General features: G+C 38.4%; 1 protein-coding gene across 1 annotated transcript in view; it reads right to left on the bottom strand.

The window, feature by feature from the left end:
- The window catches only part of CEP112 (centrosomal protein 112), a 158,356-nt gene that overhangs the window by 46,096 nt on the left and 95,583 nt on the right, over positions 1-16,677 (bottom strand). Inside the window, exon 21 of the mRNA XM_034067887.1 lies at positions 12,149-12,379. Coding sequence (XP_033923778.1) covers positions 12,149-12,379 — 231 coding nt within the window. The remainder of the gene's footprint in view (positions 1-12,148; positions 12,380-16,677) is intronic.

The following is a 16,677-nucleotide window of genomic DNA, read 5'->3' as shown; positions in this document are numbered from 1 at the left end:
ATAAATCATAAAAAAACCACTCATAAGTTCAATAAACAAATTGGAAATGGTTTGTGCACACTGAGTAGAAATGGGATGACCTCTGATAGACATGACAAAGGCCAGTCAAAAGAAAGATACGCCAAATTTCTGTGCTTTAGTCCTAACTGAAGGCAAAAAAAGTACATCCTACTAGTTTATATAAAGGCAATTATGACATTTTATTTTATAATGCCTTTAACAAATACCAATTAGCAAAATATATATGGAAGTTGTCTCCCAGTCATCAACCAACCACAAATTAACACATTCACTGCAGTCCCAAACATCTTTATTTGGGGGGTCTGATTTTCAGAAGTATCAAGCTACCAAAACTGCCACTGGAGATGGTGACAACACATTTAGAACAGCTCTAGCTGTCTAAAACTGGCTGTATCCTGACCCTGTGGTACTAACAACTACTGCCTCATGCTGACTTCAGCTTTTCTTTTGGATCTGTAACTCTGCACAGGTCTTGCATCATCACAGACTGCACAGGTAGCACCAGGGAAGCTCTGCAGAGCAGTTACCATACGTGACAGTACACTGGCCAACTAAGAAGATCTAATTCATGACAACGCACAGGAACACTCTTTTCCCTCATCTTCTTTTACTGTAGATGTATAAAAAGTTTCCCTTTTTAAAGCCTGCAACTAAACTAATTTAATACCTCTTGCCTATAGGCTGCTGCTTTGCAGCCTAGGGAGGCATAGACCTCCTCCCCTGGGGCACATACAGCACCGCTACACATAAAAAAGCACCTTTTTGCCTTCTTTTTTTTTGAAGGAATGACTTACAGCAGAGTAAATACACATAGCTGCATACTGTGAACATCACAGGGGATTTATATTACATTTATCTTGACAAGGGAGCAGGTTCAAAATGGCCTGGTATACACAAGCAGCAGTTTTCTTTTATAACAGGCTGCTCTGCTCACGCATTGTATGAAGCACAAGCTGCTTCTGTATTATTTTAAGGGCATTCCCTCACTTGCAGGTTACATGCTATTTCAGAAACATAATGAATAAGAATCCAACTGGAAGGTGAACATTTGGAGGGTCAGCCAGTATTCATTAAAGTCTAACTCTTTTTATAGAGATGGGCAGCGCTGCAAATAGAGTTAATGGTCTTAAACCAGTTTTCCGTGTGCGAGAGTCAGCTGTTGGAATTCACACTTGGCAAAAACTTGTCAGAAATATCAATTGTAATATCCATTCTTAGAATAAAAAGGTTTCAATTGGATAAGCCATAGAGGAATTCCACCGATTCAAAAATTAACTTCTGTTTAGTTTCACACAGTTAATACATATTTTAGCCGAATTATCTGATTAGGACAATTTTACATGCAGTTATTCTATATTACAGAGTGAGGACTTTTGCATTAAAAAGATTATGTCCTTGTTACAGTTAATTGGGTTTAAAAACCAACTGTAATTCTATAACAAGCCTCAAAGCATCATATTGTGGTTGCTGAGCAAAACTGCACCGACTTCAACAAAACATTTCACGTGAATATGAAAGCTGGTTTTAGCACTGGAGACGTGGTATCTGAATTAGTGTCTGCTATTCTAACATGAGCTGAGCGTCAGTGTTTCCTTTCATGAAACAGAACAGCAGTGCTAAGAATAAAAGAGCAAAGGATCTATGGTGTGACCACACCATGAAAGCATACCGTGTCCTACCCAAATTGCAAAGTTTCTGTATGCTATTTTTAAGGTATATGATGCATTAAAGAGGACTTTTCTAGTTCTACTTGATGGATTGCATGCCCTGAACAGCCCCAGGGGCTGCTCACCAGCACGGTGTCAGTAGTAGCTCTGGCTGCACTATGGGGCTGGCAGGCACACGGACAACTTCATCCTCCACCAACATCCATGAAGGTGTTGAAGACGTCTTGAATGATTATCAAAAATGCAGCTGTTGAGAATTTTCTGGAACAGCCCAAATCTGTGCACAGGGACATGGTTTTAGTGGGACTTGGCAGTGTCTGGTTTACAGTTGGACTCAATGATCTTAAAGGTCTTTTCCAACCTAAACGATTCCATGACTCTCTATCTTCCAGCTTTGGAATGGTGATTCTTGGCTGGAAAGTTAGACTGCAGTTATGCACAAAATTAATAGGAAAACTAATTCCTGCAACCCAAATGCACGTAGATCTGTAGGAGTTAAGGATGCATAGGCAAATCCTGTTCATCTATCTATGAATTACATTTTGTGACTGGTTCAGTGGTGTTTCAGTTTGATTTCAGTCTCCCAACACATAAAACCCTCACAAACATAACTCTCATAAACTAGAGGGTTATATACACATAGATACACACACTCATATTCACAAATAGAAAAGCAGCTTTAAGAAATCTCTTTAGGGTACTAGCTATGAAAGAGTAATTCTTTCAAAATGCCTGCAACTAGCTAAATGATGGCCATACAGAGGCTGATCCTCCATAATTAGTTAGATAAAAGTGTAAGCAAACTGGGGGGGAAAAAAAGAAGGAGGAAAAAAAATCAAAGGGTGGGGGAAGGAGAAGAAAGAAAACTTGCTCCAGGGAAGAAGCAACTGTTCTCTGATGTGCAGCAAAGAATTTAACATCAAAGAACTAATGTAAATGGGGCCCATTTACCTTAAAAAACAACACAGCACTCCGCATTCTGGAATATTTCTATTAAAGTTTGACAGTATTATGCTTTGTACTAAAATTCAAGATTGTGTAATTTGACAGATGTCAAACGAAAATGACCTTCAGGATGGTGAACTGGAGCAATTTTTGTTATTAAGCACGTTAAACGGCTCTGTACACTATCTGTTTAAATTTCAGAGATTAGCAGAGCACCTTTTAAGTTCATCTGTACACAGAAATTTCATTTCAACCTCAAAGCCTGAAACATGTATTTTCCTCATGTACCTCTAATACCAGCAGTGGGGGACTCCCTGTGCCAGTATCTTGCTCTTTCTACTGCTGTTCCCACCAACCAGATACCAAAAGGAAAGCTGAATCTTTATGTAACAGAGGAAACAGCATACCAGTTCAAATATGTAATTTGAGATACCCAAAAGACCATTAAAAATAGTTCAATATCCAAAATGATGTTAACAGAATAATTAGCCAAGTACTGAATGACTTCAAGGGGTTTGAAAATGAATGACAGAAATCCCAAAATCCTATTAATATTCTATTTTCCATTTCACTTTTGTAGGGCTATAAATCTTTCTTTTCTCTTTTTTTCTTTAAACATATATCTTTAAGAGAAAAAAAAAACCCTGTCATTCATGTGCTGAGTACTTCTCACTGGGAAAAGAACAAGAATGAAGAGAAATGAATTTGACACTCTACCTGTATGGAGAATTGCCTTTCTGCAGTGTATTATTGCAATTCTCTGCTTAACAGGGGCCTACTGAAGAGCTGCTTCTGCAATCTGTGCCTTAGGAAATCTCTGATTTCCAGTCATTCCATTTAAACCAACTTTGTATTTCTAATTATCCCCAAATTCTGTAGAGAAATTAAATACAGACATTTGTCTTCTATGAGACTTAACTGCATGGGGTCTGATGACAGTTCCACCATCCTTACCCTCATATGTAATTACTCACTTCATCTAAATGCATCTACTGAGCACCTAAATATTTTCCAGCATCACTAATACTGATTCTTATTCAATATTATAGTGAGCCAGGCACCTTATTTAACACCAACTACAAAATTTGGCCTAAAATACAAACCTTGTATACAATACAAGGTTTTAAAACCAGCCTAATAGTGTGGGTTTGCCACATGAAATTGTTCAATGCCTTAACTATACTTTATACAGGGCAGTATTGATGCAAGCACCAGGCATTTAAAGGACAGCCAGGGAATTACAGATTAACCTGAAGATGTGCTGTGACATTTTGCCAAAAGATTGCTTCATTTGATAAGCATCAGGCTGGGGGATCTTGGGCTGCAAGAGCAAAGCAGGCCGGTTTCCCTTTGATTTATTCTCATAAATCATCTGAGAAATGACTATCGGGGAAATCAATGTTGTATTTAGTGATGACAGAGATTCCTAAAATGAAAAGATTCCAATTATTAGTGTACTCTATCATAATATATGTAACTGTTCCTCATCTACCATCTATCATGCCAGACAGTTTTGCTTGGGATTTCTTGTTAACTTCCCATTGATACTAACTTTTTTGTCAGTTCAGAGGCAGGTGGCTTTTACATTATGACACAATTCCTTCTCTTGCTCAACAGTCAAATAAGAAGAACTGAGTAAACCTAGTGAAGATGTTGAGACTGCAACACTCTCCACATCAGGGTACTAAAGCCCAGTTTTCCCACGGCTACATGCTTCAATCTGGTACACCACAAACACTTCTGGATTACCATTTTTAGTATTTCCTGGTTTTCTTCTGTTCTTTCCAACGAAATTAAGATGGTTATTTAAAGTGGGCTTAAGATATTATATCACAAGTTGTGGCATTTTCCTCTTCAGAGCCTTAACAAGTAAAATATGCACCCAAAGAGAATTATTTGAGCTTTTACAAGCTGCCTTTATTTATCAGCAATACTGGGCACCTCACTTGCTCATGTGCACTCTGTCTTTCTCTCCCACTCTAACACAAAGAAGTTTACAGAATAGCTTGTATCACTCAGGCCCAGATGGTTTTGGTACCCGAACAGCTGACACCCAGTAGAATCACAAAGGGAAAGGCTATTAAACATCTTTGAAGATGCAAGTCAAAGCTAAAGTTTCCTCCCCAAATAGAAGGCGATGGTACCAAGATGTGATACTGATCCAGGATTTGAGTAGTCTCAGTTAAGTATGAGCTTTACAATACATGATTCTTTCAGGAATCAGAGATTTCTGAGAGCCATGCACTTTATCATTATACCAGCTAAGTTTAGACGCCTTGATTTTTGTCAAGAAGAGACTGTAAAGCTCCTGAAAGGACTGCAAAGGGATAAAAATGTGAGTTTTATTCTTTAGATTCTCTATTGCTGTTGAATTTTGTGGCAATAACAAGCAAGTGTTAAGAAGATAATGAGTAGGAAAAAATCCTACATATGTATCATTTTGAGACAGAACTTTTTTAGTAGATAGAAGGAAAACTGGAAATGAAAGGACAGACTCAGTATTACTAAGTTAACTTGGTCTTACTAAGTTACATCATTAGATGAGAGCCAAACAGAAGTTAAGCTTTGACAGTTGGAAAGACAAAACACTGAAAATACAACAAAATCCCCTAACAAATCTCTGATCTAAAGCAATCAGTGTTCCTTAGCAAAATTATGCTGTATTACTTTTTGTAGTTTTAAATACAACAAAGCTTCCCCAAAAGAACGACAACTTCACGGAGCCAGAAGGCATTGCCATCCTGATGACTAACTGCGCGCAAGTCCAGCACAGTCCCAATTAAAAAGAGAATGGAATATATTGCTCAATCATGAAAGCATTTAAAAACATAAATAAGACACTGAGAGACTCTTAACATTCCCAATGTTTAATTATTTATCCGTTCTCCATCCTGCAGCTGTAGGTCAGAATTAACCCCTCCGAACTAAATACAGGGGAACTCTTGTGGGGATTTGTACCTTACTCATTTTCAAGCAAACACTCAAATTCATTTCAAATTCACACAAGAACTGCAACAGTTTCACCTAAATCAGATTTTCTACAAGTTAAACACCCCTCCTACACTCAGATGTGATTGTGAAACTACTTTGATCTCTGTTCCCAAATTTATTGCTTTGTGTAATCCATGACAAAATATAATGTGATTTACTGTATCTCTATATGACAGCCCAGCAGCTGACAGAACTTAATAATTTAGCATAAGAAAAAAACCTTCTGGCACCAAAATATACAAATCATAATTGAGGCACTTTAGTATCACATTACAATGAAGCATTCGCAGCCTGATCATAAGAACTTCAAAACAATTAGAATTCTTTCTCACTCATTTAATGAAGGTGGGTTTTACTCTATGACATGTTCTGCAGCTGTAAGCCAGTCGTTTTGGAACACTTTTGTTTCTTCACATTAAAGACTCTGAAGGACTAATAATATCATTTTACCCCTTCCCTATTTCCCAAACACTCCTTCCCCTTCAAAAAAGGAGGGGGGAAAAAGCCACCTGCAGCTTTTCTCTATTATAAAGATATGAAGAATGAGCAAATAAGTATAAACAATGTTTTCAAATTGTGCCAGAACTCAAACGTGCAATAAAGATGTTTTGTATTAGTTTGTAATCTATTAGTTTGGTCTTGATAACTGAGCATTTTTTCTAGATAAAGCTACAGTAAAAAATGCAGATACCCAAATACTGACCTAAGCAGGGATGTGATGGACATGTTCCGTGCAGCAGCTTTTGCTTTGGCTTCTGCTGACTCAGGTCTGGGGGAAATTTCCACTTAGTACTTACTGACTCCAGGTAACAAACACCAGTTACTGCTGTTTAAACAAACAAAAGCATGAAGCAGCCCCACTGAAGTCAGCAGTGATGGATGCAGGTACCAGGATCCAGCACTGGGGCATCAGTGCAGGATCTGTTCTCTCGCCCCTGGCTGGGCATCCAGAGCAGGTGGTGCTCATTCAACAGTTCTCAAAGAATCTAAGAATGAATTGGCCAAGTTGCTAAAAAATAGAAATAAATAAAAAGTAATCTCTCATTACAACCAGCTGGAATGACTGAAAAATAGCCAGTGGTTTTCCTAGTGTTATAGCATACCCTGGGATGTAAAGATAAGTAAAATTGGTGAATTAGAGAAAACTGTGTCTACATACAAGCAGCCTTGTCCAAGACACATAGTATGGTGAAAGAAAAGGGAGAGAATGAGGTAATGATTCAATTGGGCTTCAATTTGCTATAGATTAAACAATCTGTACTTCTTGTGCTAAATCTTCTTGGTAAGAATTAGAGGCTCTTTAGCTTATTCATAGCTAAGGCTCAAGCAAAAGAATCTATGTAATAAATTCAAACTAACTTTTGAGAATGTTAGTCAAAAAATGGCACATATACAACAACTGGTAGAGATCCTGGATGTGTTCAGCAAGAACATACATCTACATTATAATTAGATACCAATTTAATGGTATCATTATACTCACAAAGAATACGTGTCCGCATTTTATGGTTGACCTATTTGCCCCCATGTAAATAAGCAGGGTATCACCACAATGAGTGTGGAAATAGTTCATCTGGATGCTCACACAGATGAAGCTGTCTGTCCTATGGCTATTATGGTTCAAGCTAATGAAGTGAAAGGTGTCACTCAGATCAAAGGCTCCATTATGCTCAGAAGTCTACACAGGAACCTATGGAATTGTTGCAGAGATGGTCCCCTTCCCAGGAGGTCTTAATACAAAGATGAAATAATTTTTGGTAGTTAATGAAATGAAGAGTTGGCAGAGAAGAACAAGAGCTACAGAGACAGCATTGAACAATGTAAGCTAATGGAAAGCATGCAATGCTTATTCTTTATAAGCAGAAGTAACTTATTCGCTTAGGTGAAAATACTTTTAATAGAGTATCTCTTGGAGTATCTCTTTAATCTCTGAAGATGTCATAGTCTTTCCCTTCATCTTCTATTTATTTGCCAGTGCTGAACAGTGTGACATCATCTATATGAGTACAGTGCCAGAACAGATACTGTGAATTAAAGGTATTCCTACATATGCAATATGAAAATATGCCCAATGAATATGTCCAGCTGGACCCCATCCTAGGGCAGCACTAGTTAATTAATCCAGCATCACAAAGCTTGATGCTAAAGGAAGGACTAACTTGCTCTCTGGAACACATTATTAGTACCTTATTTGCTAACTGCATGCAAGTAGAAGCTGCTCAAAAATGAAGCAGTTTCCAATTATAGGCCACTGTCTTCCAATCTTTGAAAAAGGCCCTGTTACAAAACCATGATATTAAACCACAACTATTAAATAGAATAAGAATACTTATTCTTCATTAGGAAGGTGGTCACTTACACAGTGATCTTTGAATTCCCTTGGCATTTCAGTTTTATGTTGACTTCCCACCAGACGTCAGTGGAATGATTGCAACAGGTATAGACTAGAAAACATTGTAAATGTCCATATTTACTTAAAATAATAGAAATTTCAGCCTACAACTAACTGCTCCATCATTAAAGTCTTCAAGCCAGGTTGTGCTGCCATTTTGGAGTCCTGTCTCTCCAGAGTGAACTATGTCACAAGTGTCCTGACATCAGAAGAGTTGCAGCCCAGAAACTAAAGTGTTTGACTTTTTTGACTACAGCTTCATCCTGTAATCAAATCTCATCTGTGTTTAGTACAGTCAATACACAAAAATGTCAATTATTTTTCCACAAGAAAGAGAATTAGATGTTCCTGGAACCTACGTAAAGATTTAACATGATGACTGAAAGTATCTATATAAACACAGAAAAGAAGTCAATAAAAACCTAATGTTGAAAATTATTTAGAGAAGAAAAAAAAACCTCACCACACCTTTTTGTCCCATTCCAATTTACTCATGTGTGCTTCTCAAAGAGCTTTTCTATGGGATATTTTCATTGTTCCCAGGTTGCTTCCTTTGAGCATTGTTAGTATGTCTACTGATCTGCTCAGGTCGTGCTTTCTGAACACTCATCTTCTTTGCCAAGGAAATATCACAGTTGAATGTTACAAAAAGTGGTGTTGGCCAAGCCTCACATCTGCACACGCTTAGAAATGCAGTTTGTCTCTTGCTTTTAGCAATTTCTGGCAAACCTGAAAATGCTCATCAGCTCTGTGCAGTCCATTACACCTGGCTGATTCGTGTTTGTGCCATAAGAGCTGCTGATGCAACATACAACACACCTGCCTTCTTCTGAAATCAGTCATTAGTGGAATCCAACTACAGTACTCTGTATTCTCTAATATGTTTATTTCTTAAACAGTGTATATTCTGTTTCATTGTAATGAGATATAGATTCAAATAAAAGAAATAAAATTACCATCACATCAGAAAATGTGATAATCACTTGATATCCTGCAATGCAAGTGAATTAAATCTATTCTTTAAATGTAAATCAAAATCATTATGCTTGAATAAAAGTCTGATTCTGAAATTATACTTAAGATTTCTGAACTAATAGTCAAGAAATAAATTGGAGCTACTCTGAAGTCATTTTCATGACAGATAACAGATTTTATGGAAGTACTGAAGTCCTTAGAACATGATAAGTGCAGTTTAATTTCTCTATGCTATCAGCTTTGTCTCATTTATGTCCAGCATGGCTTACCTGACCTTAAGGACATTAACATTTGTTATCCTTACCCGAGAAGGTGGGTATGTGTTCTAATATAACAACCATGCTACATCTCAAAAGGTGAGGAATAAGGTGATTACATGTGACTGGGCTGCAGCACCTGATCCAGCAAAAACCAAGGCTGAAGACGAATTTCTGCCCTGTCCCAGCAAGAGCAGAGCAGCTACCGGTGGTGTCACAAGCAAACCAGACTCGACTTGGGGAAATAATCTAACTTATTACCAATCAAATCAGTAGGATAGTGAGGGAGGAAACCAAATCTTATAACACCTTCCTCCCACCCCTCCCTTCTTTCCAGGTATCCTGGTTTTGTCTGGGATATTATTTTCCACAACACCTAGCTTAACTTCACTCCTGATTTCTCCACATCCTTCCCACATATCATTCTCTAGGGACTGAGAGATGCAGTGACTGTCAAAAGATACTTGCTTTTAAAATCACAGGTTAAAAAACATTACTGTAATATGTTTATTGAGCAACTTTCTAGCATTATATGCTGGAATCACTAACAAAATCAAATACACACTACAATAAACAATGTACTACCTTTAAAGTTGAGATTTTTAAGCAAGAGAAAACTAAAGACCTCAGTAAATTGTGTCCCTAAGACTGAAAAGCTGTCTACAAATACCAACAGCTATTTAAGTGTCCAGTGTGCTTGCAATGAAAACTGTTCCTCTGTCTCTGCTCCCCTCTCCCCCTTCACATCCCCACTGGAGCAGGGATATGGGGAGGGCAATGCCATCGGAATTCTGTATCTCCTTCTACTCATTTTTACCTTCCACTTAAGTGTCAGCCATTTCATTTCTATTTAATCACATTCATGTGAACAACAGTGCACAATTACACAAAGCAATCCACACAGAAATCACTGTTCTAACTCACAAAACAGACCACAAGGATGAGATCCTTCACTTGGGAATGGCCTGACCTTCAGAAAATATGGACAGTCAGATGTTCCAACTGTAACAGTGAAATCCAGCTTCCCCTTGGATTTTTAAGCAAACTTGAAAGAATTGGCAGGGGAAAAAAAGTAAATTTAGAGGAGAATTTTTTCTCCCAGATTATCTTAAATTTCAGGACAAGATTTGCTAGAAAAATAAAAGGACCTTTAAAACAAGACTCATGCTGTAAATAAGATGCTTTTTTCCCCCCTCCTTTAATGAAGGAGATTTTATCCAAGTGCTCTGGACTTTAATAGGATCAAGATTTGAACTAGGTTAGCTGAAACTGTAACTTTTGAGCTGTAAACAGAGCTTGCTCTCTAAGCTACTTTGACTTTTGGACTTTGCAGCCAATTTCCACAGCTCTACATATGGAAGACAGAAATGAAATAGAAGGGTGAATGAAGATTTAAAGGTACTGCAGGGTATTTTCACGTGTCTGTGAGAGACTTTCCATCAGAGATACCTTTCCCCTCCTCCTCTCTTTTACTCAACATGTGCTCTTCTCATTAGAAGCAAAAAAAGGGAAGTAGGTTAAATAATAAAAAATAATTCAATAGCAGCTAATATAGCTTCAAATTAGCAATTTCTTTGGAAAAATAGGAAAAATATCCACTAAATTAAAAAAATAGTATTTCTGACAGAACTGACAATTCAAGACTATTAAAGATATTGCCCTATGAAGGATTATTTGTAACTTTAATTTGAGGATGTAAAGAAGTTAACTTTTCTTTTGCTATACTACACATGTAAAAAAAGATCAAAGAAAGAAAAGAATTGAGATTCAAATTCCATTTTTAAGCAAAAATGACAATGTCTTCCTGAGTTAAAATTAATCCTTTAATGATGAATTTCAAAGGTTTAAATACTTTCTGTGACCTTGGCTTTAAATAATTATGCCAAGCGGAGCTTTCCTTACATTCAGAAAAGATTGTGAATTGTTGATCACAGCCATTTTAATGGCTTCAGGCTGGCTGATTTCCAACATAATCCTCCAAACGCTGCTTAAAATTACAGACCAAGAACCTGACGCAGGTAAATGAAATGTCACTTTCACAAAGGCTGTTCAAACACTCTATGCGGATTGTTAATTTGTGCCACTGTACATCGCTTTGCAACGAAATGTATTATTTATTACATTAATGCATATAAAAGATACTTCAATAACTATCTGCTTACATATACACAGTGTCTACCATAAATATTAAGTAAGGGGTTTTTTTAGTTTAGCTTTTGAAAGAAAACTGACATGGTTTAGCTCATATCATCCTGCACATAGGGAAATACTTGAATTCAGACCCCAGTACAAGGGGATGCGCAGTCAGCGACCCCAGTGAACAGGGAAGCCTTGATGTATCTGATGTAACATTAATCTCCATTCTCAAGCCTTTCACAGAGGCCTTGCTCACCCCATGTACACAGGCAGGAGTAGACCAACCATTGTTACAAACTCCCAATTTCCTTGCCTGAAATTTTTCCTCCTTAAGAACTTTCCCTCTTTTTAAGGGAGGAAAAAACTCATTAGATGGAACTGCTCTTTCTACTCCATCTATTCCAGCACAGGAAAAGTGACCAGCCTAGTCTTTGGCTTGCTTTGCCTTTGAAATCATGTGGATTTTTCAACCCCATCAGCTCCCAGGTGCTGTGGTCGTTCCTGTTCTGTACTCCCCATGGCTTGAAGGTGCTGTCCCAGCTCTCCTCACTGGGAGAACAGCTACAGCAGCAACTGCTGCCCTTCATAGGCAGGGAGAAGCCATGCTTGTGGCATCCAATATCAGATCTAAAGTACACGTCTGTTCTTCAAACTCAAGGGACCCCTAAACAATTTTTCTCAGTGAAACTTTGCTTGTCTGGCTTTTGGGGTGATTCCTCCCCTTTGGCCAGACCACAAGAAGCAAAGCTATGAGAACCTCTTACCTTATCTAAAGCCTTCTCTGTTTCTGCTGTATGTATCCTTTTCAGGTCTAACATCTTTTTTTCTGCCTCCACTTTCAGCTTGTTCAGTGCCACCTCATGGTCTCGAGCTGCCCTCTGCTTCTCCTCTTCCCACTGATGGCCCAGCTCCAGCACCTGCTGCTTCCACTGAGTGTTCACCTGAATAAGCTCTTCCTTCAGTTTGTGGACTTGGTTCTCCATATCACAGATAACCTGAAATAAAGAACAAAGTGTATAAAAACCCCACACCTACAAAACAAAACCCACTTGATTTTCTCAGGCTATCAGCTGGGGAGGGAGCAGACTCAAAGGATTCTCTGTCCCTTTTCTTGGCTTCTCTTACTGCTCTTCCCCTTCTCTGCATACCTGCAGATGACTACAGATCCTCCCCGCCTAAAGCACACATAGAGTAAGATTCACCTTTTTGGAGGGGGTGTCCCATAGCTTGTGGCATATAATCACTACATATAATGTCCATTATGTAATGCCCTAACCCTAACCATGGGTTTCTTTCCCTTAAGAAATTACCTGCTGCCTTCTAATAAGATAACAGTGTATCATCAGTCATTGCTACAGATTATAGACTGTATTTCATCATAATGTACACCAGGATTGTATCAAAGAAGTACTCTGGGTGAGGAGCCAGAACACATTGAGAGAGGATGACATGGACCAGTGCAGGGAACCGTTCAATCTCTGCAAACACGATATAGATAAGACACCCAACCTTCAAAATGCAAGAGACAGACTTCAGAATCCACAACTCTCTTTTACATTACCCTTCAGTTCTTGGGAGCAAACTACCTTGTGGGATGCAGAAGGTGGAGCTGTGGAGAGGCAGCAGAACAGCATCTCGCTGCCTGCCTTCCATGGGAGACCTCACGAGGGCGAAGAATGAAATCTATCTCCAGTAAAGCTGTGTTACTCCCGGATTACATAGAATACACATTGCTGCTGTGCAGTAGCAGTAGAGTATACATTTATTACTTTAGATTTACACTTCAAGTAACTCTTACTGGTCACTTTTCTAAGTGTATGTCTTTTGTAGCTTCTCAAATGCAGTATAAGAGCATCACATCTGGATGTTGCAGATGTCCTTAAAGCTAACTGGAATGTGAGATGTTGCAAGCACATGTATGTTTTCATTCATAAATTTGGAAAATGAGCATCTTCCCTAGAAGCCCCATGCAGCATTCTCCCCTTTCCCTCCCTGCTTCACAATTAACTTTGCAACTCCCTGGAATTCTTTCCTAAAGGATGTGACAACATAGAGATGATAGACTGATGTTCTAGCAAACAAATGTAAGCGACTCAGCTCCAGTTTATTAAAGGTATCACAAGAAAGTCTGATGAAAATTACTGTAATTTAAAGATCCCATTGCCCTGGAATGTCAGTTACTGATTCTAGAGCCCTGATCTCTCCAACTACTATTTTTCTTCTTCAGACATTTTTAATACACTGCCTGTATCCAGCTAAACCATCTATTTGCAGTCTCTGAGAACCACATTACTACAAAGCTTTGAAAAAGAAACATTCATTTCTGACCAAAGTTGGGAAGTGAATGACTATCAGATATATTGCCTTGTACATTAATATCCCAAGACAGATTGTTATAAATACTGTGATCTGAAAGAGGAAAATCGAGGCTTGAAAGTCTGCCTGTTTTTTTCCAACTATTTGAACTCCATGGTGTAATAAAAGACATGTTGATTCCCCTCAAACCTTCAGCTGTGTCCTTCAACTATCACAGCTGTAATATGTATTAAATAATATCAACCATCTCAGAAACTTAGCACAGGACTGACTTTTGCTTCCATGCTTTCCTAATTACTCACTGGCATTATTCCCTACTATGTCAAAGGTAAAATTGTGTGTGTGCATGCGTGGAGATGGAATGAGCACATCATTTGTATACAGAAGTATAACACAGGCCACATATTTCAGCTCTATCAGCATTATCTCAAACATATGTTTCATATAGTGTAATCTGCACTAGATCCTTTCCTTCCTTTCCTGATCTACATATGTTTAATTGTTTTATTAAATCTGTACACAGACTAAAAATATAAAATGCATTTTAGTTTGTAATTATAATCTACAATGTACTTTTGTAATTCTCTCAGAAAATGATTTAACCTCAAGAGCATAAAAGGACAGCCCAACTGGCTTTTGCTAAACCTAAGCAATGCTAAGTCAATGGAGATAATAACTCCAATTTCTATGGGATGATATAGTCCAAGTTCTAACCTGACATACATGGACTTTGGCTTTTTTAATAACTGTTTCAGCTCAAGTCCTGCCTGGAACAGTAACAACTATCTTTTCATCTGAGAGAGCTCTTTTGGAGACCTCATTCCCCCTCCACCACTGCTTTCCTTTGGTTTTCATTCCTTCTCTTTTAAAACAAAATACTTCTTAAACTTTGTTTCTCCCTGTATAAGTTAAACTAAGGCATTTTTTTCCTAAAATGTTTGATTAAATATATGGGATATGGAGCTAAGGCTAATTTCTTATAATACAGGGAAAATTCATTTATAAATCATATTAACAAGCCATAGGGATGTGAATTCTTAACTGTTCCATCTTTCTCCTTTACTTTGTTCTACAATCAATAACTCTTATACAAAGCTGTTAGAGAACTCAAATAGCACAATAGAGTGTTTTCTACTGCCACGTGGAAAAAGCAACAGCTCCAAGTCCTTGGATTCAAAATGGGAGTAAATAACTAGTGGGCTGAAGTAGGGTAAAGTAACAGTAATTAACATGCAAAGGAGCATTAATGTTGGACCTCATAGATGGCAAAAGGAGATTTGGTTCTATTAGGAAAGAAGAAAGAATCTGAAGACGGGGTGATGGCAGTGAAACTAAAATGATTAAAGGAGTCCTTTTGGAGCAACTTCACTGCTAGTAAGATGATGTTAAGAGACATCTAATCTCTCCAAAGTGACTGGAAAAAGCTTATATTGGGGATCAGAGACATAGTTCTTGTCCATTACTTTGAAATAAGTCTAGTTCTCACAGCCAGATTACTTTTTCCCATAAACAAAGTCTCTGGCAGAAGCAGCTTACAACCGAACAACTTGCTGCATAAGACAACTTTGTATGACATGGATATCTTCAAACTGCTAATGGAAACGAATCCCAAACTTTCCATCACTAAGATTCTGCTTTGCCACATGCCAGGTTTAATAAGCTATTATTAGATTTAAATGTAGGCAAATTAGTATTACTAGGAAAAAACCAACCCAAGATGACATAATCCTCAGTTGTGAAAAATCCATGAAATATAAAACGTGGGAGCAGCTGTCTGTTCCTAATGATGCTGTGGAAAAACAAAAGAAGCAATTACAAAATCTCACTTCTCATGCTTGAGATCTGAAGGCATGGTGCTGGCTTGGTTTCTTTGTAAAACTGAGTTCTCTGTCTCACTATTGGTTTCTTAAAGCCTTTTCCTGGCTGCTGAGCTCTATGTTTGTGAACCAGGCCTCCCAAATTGTTTGCATGGTCCAAACAATAAACTGAGTACAAAAGCTGGTTTGAGAAATATACATCTTAAACACTCCACCAGAACAACTCCTTCTAGTGCTAAATATAAGGTTTAAGTGTAAGACATGAAGACTTCATACTGTACAATAGATCCAAAATGTTATTGCTACTTACTGCTTTTTATGGATCAAAATGTTATAATCTTTATTTTGGTTGTATATATATGAGTAAATGAAACAAGAGATGTGCACCTTTTTTACCAAGAACGCAGGAGTTCACAGCAATTCCATGGGATGGCCATTTAGGTGAGAATCCAGTTTGAGACCATCTTAAGAACCTGAACATGCACAAGGGCATGGGACCTGAGGAAATCCATCCACGGGTCCTGAAGGAGCTGGTGAATGAAGTTGCTAAGCCACTGTCCATCATATTTGAAAAATCATGGCAGTTGAGTAAAGTTCTCAAGGACCTGAAAAAGGGAAATATAATCCCCATTTTCAAGAAGGGGAAAATGGATGACCCAGGGAATCACAGACCAGTCAGTGTCACCTCTGTGCCTGGCAAAATCCTGGAGCAAATTTCCTCGGAAGGCATGCTAAGGCACATGAGAAACAACAAGGTGCTTGGTGACAGCCAGCATGGCTTCACTAAGGGGAAATCCTGCCTGACCAATTAGATGGTCTTCTATGATGGGGCTACAGAAATGATGGGCAGGGGTAGAGCAGTTGACATCGTCTGTCTGGACTTGTGTGAAGTGTTTGACACTGTCCCACATGATATCTCTGTCTCTAAATTGGAGAGACATCAGTCTGATAGGTGGAGCACTCAGTTGATAAAGAACTGGCTGGCTGGCTGCAAGCAAAGAGTTGTAGTCAATGGCTCACTGTCTGGCTGGAGACCAGTAACGAGTGGTGTCCCTCAGGGATCGGTGTTGGGACCAGTCTTGTTCAACATCTTTGTCGCTGACATGGACAGTGGGATTGAGTGTGCCCTCAGCAAGCTTGCCAACAACACCAAGCTGTGT

Source organism: Melopsittacus undulatus, chromosome 11 (assembly GCF_012275295.1).
Source record: "Melopsittacus undulatus isolate bMelUnd1 chromosome 11, bMelUnd1.mat.Z, whole genome shotgun sequence".
Taxonomy (NCBI): Eukaryota; Metazoa; Chordata; class Aves; order Psittaciformes; family Psittaculidae; genus Melopsittacus; species Melopsittacus undulatus.
Note: the sequence above shows the minus strand (reverse complement) of the source record. Positions and strands in the feature narration are given on the sequence as shown.